This window comes from Mus musculus, chromosome 12 (assembly GCF_000001635.26).
Source record: "Mus musculus strain C57BL/6J chromosome 12, GRCm38.p6 C57BL/6J".
Classification (NCBI taxonomy): Eukaryota; Metazoa; Chordata; class Mammalia; order Rodentia; family Muridae; genus Mus; species Mus musculus.
The window spans coordinates 55,480,054-55,492,938 of NC_000078.6; the positions used below are offsets into that span (position 1 = coordinate 55,480,054).

The 12,885-nt window shown below is 49.7% G+C and overlaps 1 protein-coding gene across 1 annotated transcript; it reads right to left on the minus strand.

The window, feature by feature from the left end:
* Positions 1 to 9,355: 9,355 nt before the first annotated feature.
* Nfkbia (nuclear factor of kappa light polypeptide gene enhancer in B cells inhibitor, alpha) lies at positions 9,356 to 12,594 on the minus strand. Its single transcript, NM_010907.2, has 6 exons — positions 12,247 to 12,594; positions 11,617 to 11,725; positions 11,067 to 11,277; positions 10,718 to 10,806; positions 10,353 to 10,613; positions 9,356 to 9,916 (listed from the first exon to the last, which is right to left on the minus strand). Exons 1-6 carry the CDS (start codon positions 12,471 to 12,473, stop codon positions 9,869 to 9,871), a joined length of 945 nt encoding a protein of 314 aa, NP_035037.2. The 5' UTR covers positions 12,474 to 12,594; the 3' UTR covers positions 9,356 to 9,868.
* Positions 12,595 to 12,885: the final 291 nt, after the last annotated feature.

Here is a 12,885-nt window from a genome sequence, read left to right on the forward strand (position 1 = left end):
TCGGGCCTGCACTCATGTGTACATTTCTGACAAGGATATAAACGCATACATGTAATTTAAACTTATAAAAATACATCTTCTTTAAAAAAGCCAATCAGGCTCTTGTGTGCACAGGTCAAATCTAGATAGCCACTGCGTCCTGCCACAGGCCGTTCCTCTGTTATCTGACTTGAGAAGCCTCTGTTCTCCTGCAGGGCTCCAGTGGACACACTTAGCTGTCTTCCCCTAGTAGGAGGTGCTGTCCCTTTCTTTTTGTCCACAGCCTGATAAGAATTTCAGGTCCAGTTTGATTCTCTGGGTCTGAATCTCTCTGCAGGAACTTGATTTGAGCATTACTGCTATTCTCGATAGATCTCCTTGGTAGGGTCATGTGGCCTGGTCCGTGGAGGAATCTTTCACTTTCTTCACCCCCTTCCCACCCAGGTTGTGACAGTCCCTTGAGTTAGGTGGGGCAGGTGGGCTTGCACCATTGAACCTTAAAAACTGGAAACCCACACTGCTGTTGGGCAGGAAGGCACAGACACAAACTTCAACATGGCTGCCAGTCTACAAACAGAGCTGGCCAGGTGCCAAGTCAGGGACAGTGCGCTCCATAAGACACACCTCTGTGACTTGTCCAGGCCACCTGACCTCTACCCTGTGTACACAGTTCAGCTCTGAATCTCATTCTGACCAGTTCTAGTACTACATTTTTCTTCTCTAACCACCCACATGTGAGCACAGGCCTGTTTGAGACAGTCACCCACATGTCCAGCTTACATGATGTCCCTCCTTCTGGTCATTGGCCTTTGTCTGTCTAGATTCAGCCAGGGTTTAGTACAGAGCTCCCAGGAGTTAAGCATGCCCTAGTTCTTGGGATATAATTAGAGCTGTTTGAATCCTCTCCCTGGGAGGGAACGTGTGCAAATATGTGGGGCTGAAGTATAGGGGGATTGTGGGTGCTGGACCAAGGGTTGACTCATCATCTCTGTTACTCTTCTGTCACTGAGAGCATTTAGCAGCACAGTTCCAGTCTCCTGCTGAGTGGTAGGACACAGAGGAAGTCTCCTGCAGGGAGAACACAAGCAAGGCATCCCTGTGGGTTAGAGCTGGAGTGTGTGTCTCACGTCTAACACATCTCATCAGTCCTTCCTGAAGTCATTGCTTAAGGACAAGGTTACTTTGATGCAAGCAACACTGCTAAGGTTTAGATTTTTGTCCTGTATCCCTTTGACCCTCCTTTTCCTCAGCACTGGGTCTGTGGGCCAGGCTTAACTTTGCATTGTTGTTCCTGGGAACAAATTGAAATCGAATCTTGTCATCAGGTAGCTGAAGCAGGGGGGTTCTTGGATTCAGGACCACCCTGGACCACATAGAAAGACCCATCCTAATAAAACGAGGATATGGTCTGGAAAGATGACTCAGTGGTTTAGAGCACTGGCTGTTCTCGCAGAGGGCACAGGTTCCGTTGCCAGGACCCACACAGTGGCTCACAACTGTTGGTAGCTCCAGTTCCAGGCTATCCAATGCCTCCTCTAGTCTCCTTCAGCATGGGACATGCATGTGGTACATAGATACACATGCAGGCAAAATACCTAACCACCTAAAATAAAAATAAATCTAAAAAATGTAAAAACTAAAAAAGGAGAAAGAAGGCTTTATTATTTTTATAGATAGAGGGGAAAAACTATCAGAAGAGTTTAATCTTCCTGAAATTTTTTTATTACTGTGACAATGGTACTAAAATTATACTGTTATGTGTGGGTTGTAGCTGAGTAGCTTCGTGTGCTCAGTATTTGGTATGTAACCCTCACCAAGCAGACGCAATGACTTACTCTCACAACCCCAGCACTGGGGAGGCAGAGGCACAGAGCCAGAACCAAGGTCATCTTAGTTGTGTAAAGAGGCCAAGGCTCGTCTGGGTTACCTGAGGTACTGTCTCAGACAAAGGAGCAGAAAAAGACAGGCCTGTTGTCTCATATCTCTAATCCCAGCCTTTGGGATTTGGAGTCAGGATGATCAAGTGTTCAAGGCCAACCTCAGCTGCGGATCTAGTTTGGGGCCTGATTTACCTGAAACTATGTTTCAAAGAAAAATCATTTAAAAACATTTGGGGTAAGTAATAAAATGTTTTGGGTTGGCTTTTCAGCAGGCCAGCAAGGCTGTCTGACCTTGGGGAAGAAGGCAGGTGCCAGTAGAAACGAAGCAATTGCTTGTGGGCTCATGACTGGAGCTGGAAAGGGAGGTTATGTTCGTGTTCTGGCTACACTGCTGTGTCTGTGAAACTTTTTATAATGAAAACAAGATCAAGCAAAACCGAGAATACAACCACTCAAAGACAACTATTCGTGAAATCTTAAGACATCTGTCATGTACCATTTTCTGTGTTTGAAGACTGTGTTAACTTAAAGAATTACCAGCTTCTCACTGTAGCCTCCTTACATGGCCCGGCTGGAGCTCTGGTCATCACAGCCTTGTCTGGAACCTTGGATCAGCAGCCAATAATGGAACAAGTTGTAGGGAATCCATGGAGACACAGGGGTAGGCAAAGCCAGCCATGAAGGGTTGGATGCCAGTCAGATGGTAATCTTATCTTCCTCTGGAGATTCTCAGGGCTTCCCAGAATTCTCCCTACGATTCTCCCGAATGCCAAAATCACTCACAATTAATTTCTTTTGTTCTGACCACGAGTCTGACAGGTAGAACATTGAGTGTCACTTGCTTGTTGATAGGGTTAGAGGGTCAGACTGGGTAAAGAACTCTGCTTATCCCCTTCATTTCACTCACGGAGGATGTGTGTATAGCATACACAGGTCCTCACACTCTCAGTCCTCAGACACCTTGAGTGCTGCGGCAGGGATGCGCTCGCTCCACCTCGCCCACACGCGGGTTGGGACTGCCTCAGTAGGGATTTCCTGAAGCTCTGAAGACAGTGGTGGCTTTTCTCTCTGCTGCCGAGTTTCTGCTTTCAAAAGTCCCGGCAAAGACAGAGGTTGGGGCAGAGGTAAGGCTCAAGCATACAGGGCTTGTCTGCCAGGCACAGGGCCCTGGGTTCATCCATAGTGTGTGCTCGTGAGCACATACACACACACACACACACACACACACACACACACACACACACACACACACCAATCTTGAGGCAGCCCCTGAGCAGGGTGCAGAGTTAGAGCTGGAGCCCCTTTAGCTACAGCCAGCAGGCTTCCCTTACACTAAAGCCCAGTGCCTCAGAACTGTATCCATAGCTGCTGCGATGGACAGGAGATGCTTATGTTCCCCCAAATTCATATGAAATCCTAAACCCCAAGATGATAGGGTCAGCAAATGGGCTTTGGGGTAGAGCTCAGGTCATGGGATGAATTCTTTGTAAGGAAGGACTCAGAGAGTAGGTCTTTTCTTCCACCGTGCCACCACCCAAAGAGGGAAATGCCATATATGAGCAGAGAGCAGGTCCCTACTGTGCGCCTGACCTGTTAATTTCACCCTTCACAACTGTAAGAAATAGATTCTGATTGTTTATCTTTCTGTGGTATTTGGATGTAAATCGACAGCTAAATGGTGTGGCTTCCTATGCGCTATCACTGGGGCTAAGGACATAGCTCCACTGGCAGAGCATTTGCCATTTGTGTGTGAAGCTCTGACTTCCACCCCCAGTCTCTCATAAACAGGGCATGGATGGTCACACTATAATCCTAGAATTAAAGAGGTGAAGGCAGGAGGAGAGCCAGAAGTTTAAGGTCATTTTCAGTCACGTGGTGAGGTCAGGACACAAGACAACCAAACACTATCACTTCTTCTATAGACACTCCTATGAGGCCACCTTCCAGCTTCTTCAGTAAGGGGGTTTTTACAATGGAAGTGCAGCTAAAACCTGCTGGCGTGAGATGGGTTTATGCGGCAGCCGCAGCTCCTTAGGTTAGCAGCAGCAGCAGCAGCAGCAGCAGCAGAAAGTAGCAGCTTTGCCTGGTCTCAGCAGGACGGGGAGGCTCACCTTGGGGAGGCAGAGATGGAAGGGGCAAGGTTAGGGGCCCAGCACTGCCAGCTGCTTCCCCTTAGACTAGACACGAGGCTAAACCTCTATCTGAACTCAGAGTTCTTACTACAACTCTCATGATTTCATAGACATGGAGTAGTTAATGGTTTGACACACGACACCTATGCCTCTTCCAATCCTCCTGGGGCTGATTCCCTGGGTACACTGCAGTGTGTGTGCTATGGTGTGAGTTACCACAAAGGGTAGGTTAGAGCTAAGACTTGTCGGTGCAGGTGAAATTCTAGAAGTGAAACGTGCTCTCTGACCCCCTACTCCACTCCCCTGCCCTGGGCACCCCGGAGCCCCCTCTTCGCACCTTGCATTCCATGTCTTGAATGCTCTTTACCCTTGTCACATGTCCTACTGCTTGGGTCTTTGGGCTTAATGACTGGTTAGACGGAGGCCACCTCTTCTGTGTGAACATGACCTTATTTTTCCATTATCTATCTGCATAACAATAACTTTACTATTCCAGGAGACTCTTGCCCAGGCAAAGAACAGATTATTCATTACAGGAATTTCCCCAAAGACCCATCGACTCTTTAGTAGGAAGCATCGGTGAACATTTCACACTTGGGACCTTCAAATCCTTGGCCTAGGTACTACTTCCTCCAACATGAAACTGTTACATCTTGCCCCAAACCTATCAATGCCTTTGCTTTTTAAAGTTCCTCTCTGAAAGCAGGTCGTTGTTCTCAGTGAGACCTGCCCTCTATCCCCCACCCCACCCCCATCTTGTAACCAGTTTTAGGGCCCCCCTCACCCTGTGGCTGGTTCCTTCCCGCTAAGCCCTTAGCTCTGACTTTGCCAGCTGGAAATGTTGCGGAGAGAGCCAAGACTCCAGATCAATGGCCACAAGCCTGCCAACATCACTTTTCTCCGGAGCAGAAGTTCTGGAACATTCCTCCCAGAGAGCCCTTGAGAGCACAATGGCCCTATCTGAGCCCTGACAAAAGCCATGAGACTTCTGGAGCCAGAATGGCCAGGATCCTTCACATGCTCTGAGCGTGTGGAGCTACTCTTGGGTGTTATGGAGATACGAATAGGCAGCCATGCACACAGGCCCTCACGACACTTGGCTGGATACCACTCCTCTCACCCCTCAAAGATTTCCATAGGCAGTTGTGATAGGCAGTTAGAAGACCTAATGAGAGAAGACTCCAGACTTCCATCTTCCTGGTATACTGTAGACTCACAGTCTCGAGCTCTCCTCAGAGCAGTAATTAGAGAGATTCACCTTCCTCTGCCTCCTGAGTGCTGGGTGGGATTAAAGTAGCCAGAATGTTGTTCATTTGTTTGTAGTAACATTATTATTATTATTATTATTATTATTATTATTATTATTATTTGCGTTTGTATGTACATGATGGGGGTTCGGGGCACGTGCATGGATGGTGGCTGTTCAGAAGTTAGAGGGCACACTTGTGGAGTTGGTTCTTTGCTTCCATCTTTGTGTGGGTTCAGAGGACCACTTCTGCAGCAAGTGCTTTGCCCAATGAGCCATTTCACTAATTACATGCCCTGCTTCTTTAAAACAAACAAACAAAATTTTTTTTAATGACCTTTAAAACAATTTAAAAAAGTTACTGGGCGTGGCAGCCCATGCTTGAAATCTTAACATTCTTGCCAAGCGGTGGTGGTTCATGCCTTCAATCCCAGAAGTTAGGGTGATCTTGTAACCACCTCCCAGTGCTAGTATTAAAGGCATGGGGCTTATAGCTCCTGTGCTGGGTCCAGTACAAGCAGCTGTAGACATGCTTGTCCTGGCTTGTGGTGTTAGGAGTGCTTTGAGAAGTGCTGCTGTCTCAGTTAGGGTCACTGTTGCTGTGACGAAACATCCTGACCCAAAAGCAAGTTGGGAAGAAAATGGTTCATTTGGTTTACATTTCCACATCATAGGCCATCACTGAAGGAAGTCAGGACAGGAACTCAAACAGGACAGGAACCTGGAGGCAGGAGCTGATGCAGAAGCCATGGAGGGGTGCTGCTTTCTGCCTTCCTCCTTATGTCTTGCTCAGCCTGCTTTCGTACAGCACAGCAATTCTCAACCTGTGGGTCACAATCCCTTTGGCAAACCTCTATCTCCAAAAATATTTACATTCTGATCCATAACAGTAGCAAAAACTGCAGTTATAAAGTAGCAATGAAAATAACTTGTTGGTTATGGGATCAGCAGCATAAAGAACTGTATTAAAGGGTTACAGCACTAGGAAGGCTGAGAACCACTGAAACAGAACCCAGGAACTTCCAGCCCAGGGATTCACCACCCACAACAGGCTGGGTCCTCCCCCATCAACCACTAATTAAGAAAATGCCCTACGAGCTTGCCTGGTCTTCTGGAGGTGTTTTCTCAGGTGAGGTTCTTTCCTCTCGGATGACTTTAGCTTGGGTCAAGTTGAATAAAAGTAGCCAGCACAACGACTAAGGCCTAGTTCTTTTAAGATGCAATCCATTGCATTGTCTGGAAATGCAGGACCTCACACCAGCTTCAAAGCAGATGACCAAGAACCTGAATTTCACCACTCTGTCCTGGCAATTCACATGCACACTGTCTGAGAAGCCCAGAGACTAAAGCCAGCACTTCCTTTGCCTTGAGACAGGTTGCAAACTTCCTTCAGGAAGTTCACCTCTGGAATCTGCTGTCGCCCACAGACGTAAAAATGAAGGATAAAGCCTGCTGTGGATGGTTGACTTCATTCCAGGCTGGCAGTTACTTTTTCTTTGAGGCCAGCTTGCCAGTATCAGATAGCTAACTAACTGGGGCACAAGCTCCTGCCCCCCTCCCCACACACTCCGCCCTGGGTGGCTCTGCTGTCAGCTTCTGGCTCTGTCTGCCCTGTGCTTCACCACAGTAGCCCCGATCTTGGTGGGCTACCTCTATTCCTAAGCAAGGGGCTCTGAGATAGGCCCTGACCGGCTTATCTGTGTGCCTCTATGCATCCTGGAGAATAATTCTTCACAATGCAAATGAATGAATGAGACCGAGAGTCCCACTTCTCAGGAGGGAAACACACACAGAATAGCAAGTTTCAGTTTCTGTAATGTTCCCTTACGTAAGTAAAATGTGGAAACAACCTGGATGGTTTTGTCCAGGGATGAGAGGTCGGGGAATGCATTTTGGGTGGGTCAGAACAAAGTTCTAGAAATCTGACCTTTCTTGTCTAGCAAAACTCTACACTAGGAAGGTTAGTGAAGACGTGGGGCTTGGGACAGGAATACTGTACCTTCCTGTTCGGGTCTGGTTCTCACTTAATCACTTCCAGGAGAGGAGGAGTTTGAATTCACGCCTCTCCTCCTGTCCTCCAGCCATGCCAGGACGTAGATTGCTCACACTGGAGTTTGTTTCCTCCTCTATAGAAAAACTCTTCCTGATGGAAAAAACCAGTCCACCTGCCCTGTCAAGGCAACGTGTCCTGCAGCCACGGGAGGCCGAGGGAACGAAGGAAGGAGCCGAGGACCTAGCTCACGTGACTTCAGTTCCCTCAGGCTGTTCTCTCCCTCTCCCCCTAGGCTCCTTGACTTCTCTCTCCCAGTCCTGACAGACCTTCGACTTCCAGGAGAAAATCAGGCATATGAAGGACGGCTTTGTCTCGTCTGAAATGGTCTTGTTCTTTACTTAGAAAAATTGAAGACTTTCTAGAAATTACATCTGTTCTAAAATTTTCTCCAGCCAAAACCAAGCAGTATGAGGGAAACAGCAAACAAGGAGCCAGGGTGAACTTTAGTCTTCGCTCCCTCAGGGTTTGGGCAGGTCATGAAACCTAGGCTAGTGTATGATGTCTTCAAGACCGCCAACATGGGCTCCTGTGACCCAGAAGAGGACCCTCCTTCTGCAACCATGGAGGGTGACACTCCTAGTCAAGAGCCGCTCTGTGAGGCCACATCCTCTTGTTCTCCAACCTTCCACAAGAACCACAAAGTGTGCCTGTCTAGGTGCATCCTGGCTTTATGTGACATGCTCTTGCTCAAGTAGTCCTAGTTGGCCTCACTCATGGCAACCCTCCTGCCTCAGCCTCTCAAGTGCTGGGATTATAGGTATGTGCTGGCAAACCTGACTTTAAAAGCTATGCAGGAAGCATTAAGACCATCTTTCTAACATCAAAGCCAAATTTCTCCCCTTTGCTCTTTAGGCTATGAGGGGGTCTCTCTCTGACCCTCACATTTCCCACGCAGGAGAATGAGCCTAAGTCAGCATCGATGTGAGCAGCACCGAACACCTGTGTTCAGATACTCTGGGGCATAGAGCCTGGGTACCTGATAGAGAACACAGAGAGACAACCACAGTGGACTGGGGTTGCAGGAATGGGACATGGCTGGCTTTACCCAGTTTGCAGTAGTGCTTTTTATATAGGAAAGACACACTGGGTGTTGGCTCCCTTTTGGTATAAGATGAAGATGAACATCATATTTACTTGACATCCAATGTGGATCCAGAACAGAATAATGAAGCATAGAAAAGATACTTTCTTAGCCATAAGCTAAAGCACATCAAATGTATTATTGTACATTCATTGAATGTCATCATCTCATTCCTTCCTACCAAAGCAAGACTCTGTCCCCGGGACAAAGCCACTACCTACCAAGCATCAATACGCAATCTTCACAACTTTCTGACTTATTGTGAAATCTGCTTTGGCAGTAGAATTAGAACCCTGAGCTGAAGATTCTTCAAGCTTGCTCCCCGAGACCACAGTGATGAGATACATGGCCTTCTGGTTAACAGTCTGACAAAGAAGGTTCCCGATAAGTGAACCCGCTTCCTCTCGGGGTGTCCCCGCACAAGCTGTTCTCTGGATTTCTTGCTTCCCCTGTGAAACACAGGATGTTGTACAATAGCTGTATTTTTTTTTTCAGCATTAGATGCCTGGCACTGTCATGTGTTTTAGCCTTATGCAATGTCTACAGCAGCCTAGTCAATGAATAAGTCTCAGCGGTGACTATCTCCTAGGAGGTATGTCAGGACAGTACCATTTCCAAGCCCATGTCCTCTCTTGAGGATTTTCCCAGCTACATCAAGCTAACTCAGCAAATTCCTCTTGTTCCAACTAAGTTCTACAGAGACTGGGTTCCGGAACAGCTTAAATCAAGGAGAAAATGGTACCAGAGCCTTCAGTGACAGGCCAGGTGGCTTGCTGGTGGTACCCCAGCTAAAGGCTGGCATTTCCTGTCACCTTGCAACAGGCTCCCTCCCACACAGGGGCTGGAGGCTGCTGTGAAGCTCGGCTCTCACGTGAGAAGCTACTCTGTGAACTTCCTTAGCTGGCTGAAAACATTCACGCCACCCCCTCCAGCCCCCGATCTTCAGGAACAAGCCACTCAGAATAGCAAACGAGCGGGACAATGCTGTCTGTAAAAATCTGTTTAATAAATATACATCTTAGAAGTACCAAAATAATTACCAACAAAATACAACATATACAACATTTACAAGAAGGCGACACAGACCTTAGTTGGGGGCGACTTTTAAGCACATGCCACTGAACACCTGGCTCTTACATGGGAGGACACACTGGGCTCACTTACTAGGTCTATGGTGGTTCAATCAAAAGCACAATAAATAAAACGTGGTCCTTTCATTAGGTTCTGGAAAATCACCTCCCCCCCCCCCAAAAAAAATCCCACAAACATGAACCTTAAGAGACATTTTCTTTGAATTTCAGTGATCTGTTTCCCCGGATTTCACAAAGACAACAGCCGAATCACCCCAGTAAAATGCCTGGGTCTAGGCGCTGTGTGGTGTGGTGCTAAGTATACCCTTTCTCATTTTTTTTCTTTTTCTTTTTTTTTTTTTTTTTAGAAAAATAAAACTCTATTTGTACAAATATACAAGTCCACATTCTTTTTGCCACTTTCCACTTATAATGTCAGACGCTGGCCTCCAAACACACAGTCATCATAGGGCAGCTAAAACAAGAGAGGGGAAAAAGACATATTAAATTCCTAGAACTTCACCAAGACATTGGGATAAGGGGAGAGCTGCTGCTGAAATAACTCCTATTCTTGGGCTCTTTTTCTCCTTAACCCAAATAGAACAAGGGCACCAGGCTGTAGGAGTTTCCCTTACCTATTCTTTCCTTAAAAAAAAAAAAAGTCTAAGCTATTGAGGGGGTGGAGCTTAATGGTTGAACGTGTGCTTATCACCATGTGCTAAGGCCTGGGTTCAATTTCTAGAATTCCCTCATTCCTCAACCCAAAAGGGTAAGCTCTTAAAACAAACCAGAGACAAATTCTTGGGATCCTGGCTTTGCAAGCCGAGTCTGAGAAGTTAAACAACTGAAATCCCTCTGATCCAAAGCAGCCCTAGAACAGCCGTCAGCGTGCTGAGGGGAGGAACACTCACCTCATCCTCTGTGAATTCTGACTCCGTGTCATAGCTCTCCTCATCCTCGCTCTCGGGTAGCATCTGGAGATTTTCCAGGGTCAGCTGGCCCAGCTGCTGCTGTATCCGGGTACTTGGGCGGCCCCAGGTAAGCTGGTAGGGGGAGTAGCCTTGGTAGGTTACCCTGTTGACATCAGCCCCACATTTCAACAAGAGCGAAACCAGGTCAGGATTCTGCAGGTCCACCGCAAGGTGGAGGGCTGTCCGGCCATTGCAGGGCTCCTGAAACCAAAAGCAATCAGGCGTTAGTTTACGGCTGCATCTGGAAACCTGCTCACCATCAGAGCCAGCCCAACAGAGATTAGGTGGAAGGGAGATGTACTCACCTGAGCGTTGACATCAGCACCCAAAGTCACCAAGTGCTCCACGATGGCCAGGTAGCCGTGGATAGAGGCTAGGTGCAGACACGTGTGGCCTGGAGGAGGAAGACAAAAACTGTAACTACGTGTTTCAATCCTCACACAACTCATGTCTATTGTCTTGAGGACAACCACAAACATCATCAGTTTTGAAGAACTCAGAATCTGGGTTCTGAGTGAATATCATATAGGCATCGAGGAGAAAACTTTTTAAAAAGATCACAGTGTCTGAACTTTGTATACGTTCGGAGTTTAAGACTCAAGTGGCCCCATCTCTCTCCCTCCTCTGCATCCTTGGATGGACTGGCAGACCTACCATTGTAGTTGGTGGCCTGCAGGACGGAGTGGAGATGCTGGGGTGTGCAGGTCTGCGTCAAGACTGCTACACTGGCCAGGCAGCCCTGCTCACAGGCAAGATGTAGAGGGGTATTTCCTCGAAAGTCTCGGAGCTCAGGATCACAGCCAGCTTTCAGAAGTGCCTCAGCAATTCCTGGCTGGTTGGTGATCACAGCCAAGTGGAGTGGAGTCTACAAATGGAAGAGGAAACAGAAAGGGATAAGCCATGGAGCAAACCCATAGTCTTGAGTTTCCTGAACCCCAGACACCTCCCGCTATGGAATCTGATCCTCCCATTTGTCTCTTAGGAGATCAGGCAAACAGGAGGCCCTAGGTGGGTCATAAAGACCTCACTAAACCCAAGGGATTTTTCTTCTGGTTCTAAGACGTTGGCTGATTTGAATGCAAAAGGCCAAGGCAGATAAGAACTAAGTGACTATTAATTTAGAAACGCTTTGGGGGCGACCGTGCTACATCTGACTCCACCAAGGGGTCAAAGAGGGCACCCGCGGGGCAAGCAAGCAGCGCACCTGCTGCAGGTTGTTCTGGAAGTTGAGGAAGGCCAGGTCTCCCTTCACCTGACCAATGACTTCCATGGTCAGCGGCTTCTCTTCGTGGATGATTGCCAAGTGCAGGAACCTGAGGGATGACAGGGAAACCCCCCGAGGGGTGGTGAGCACACTGCGTGGGGGGGGGGGAGGCGCGGGCTGGAGGTGGGGTTGGAGGGGGGATTGCGCAAGGCCGGGGTTTCTGGAGGCCGCGGCCGCGGTGTTTTCCGCGAGGTTATTATGAGCTGAGTGTTCCTGGCAGCCGCCCAGGGACTTTCCGTGCCCCACCCCCTCCGGGCGGGCGCCGGCCAGACCGGCCCGCCCTCCGCCGCCCGGAACGCCCTGTACTTCCCCTCGCGGCCGCGCGGCGCCCGGCGGCTGCGCGCCACCGCTGCCAGGCCGGGACTTTGCGTCCTCGCCGCCGCTGCCGCCCCGCCCCCCCCGGCCTGCGCTCGGCGACTCCGGGTCCGGGGACAGGGGAGGAGGGGGAGGGGGGAAGACAGGCGGCCCGCCGCAGCCCCGGCGCCCCGCAACCCCGGCGCCCTCGCCGTGCAGAACCCCGAGCGCGCTGCAGGCCCCGCGCGACCCCCACCGGTGCCCGGCGCCACTTACGAGTCTCCGTCCTCCGTGAGCTGCTGCTTCCAGGGCTCGGCGGCCAGCGGCGCCTCCTGCGGCTGCAGGCGGATCTCCCGCAGCTCCTTCACCATTTGCTCGTACTCCTCGTCCTTCATGGAGTCCAGGCCGCTGTCGTGGCGATCGTCCACCAAGCGCTCCTTCTTGAGGCCATCCCGCGGGCCCTCCATGGCCCAGTCCTGGCCGTGCCCAGCTGGCTGAAACATGGCTGTGCGGGGCTGAGCGGGTGCAGGCTGCAGGCTGCTGGCGGCTGGCTGGCGAGGTCTGACTGTTGTGGGCTCGGCAGCGCCGCCGCGGCGCCCTATAAACGCTGGCAGGGGATTTCTCAGGGGCGGGGTCAGGCGCGGGGAATTTCCAAGCCAGTCAGACTAGAAAAAGAACTGGCTCGTCCTCCACTGAGAAGCCTAAACCCAGGGCCGGGGTTCATCGGAGAAACTCCCTGCGATGAGCCACTGGGGTCATGCACAGGGAACTTTTTGATGAGCCCTGAGTGGCTGGAAAGTCCTCCCGACCAGGCCCCCTCCCTCTAGGTACTTCCCTGCAGCCTGCACTCAGTAACCCCAGCCCTCTGCAAGAACCCTTCTTTCCCTGGGGTTTCCCACCGGGCGATTTTGGTTT

Excerpts from the sequence above, each read along its gene's own strand:
- Nfkbia (NM_010907.2), bottom strand. The coding sequence starts at position 12,473 with ATGTTTCAGCCAGCTGGGCACGGCCAGGACTGGGCCATGGAGGGCCCG. Across the intron at positions 10,807-11,066 it reads GCAGGCCACCAACTACAATG|GCCACACGTGTCTGCACCTA; the intron begins GTAGGTCTGCCA and ends TTCCTCCTCCAG. Across the intron at positions 9,917-10,352 it reads CAGAATTCACAGAGGATGAG|CTGCCCTATGATGACTGTGT; the intron begins GTGAGTGTTCCT and ends CTCTTGTTTTAG.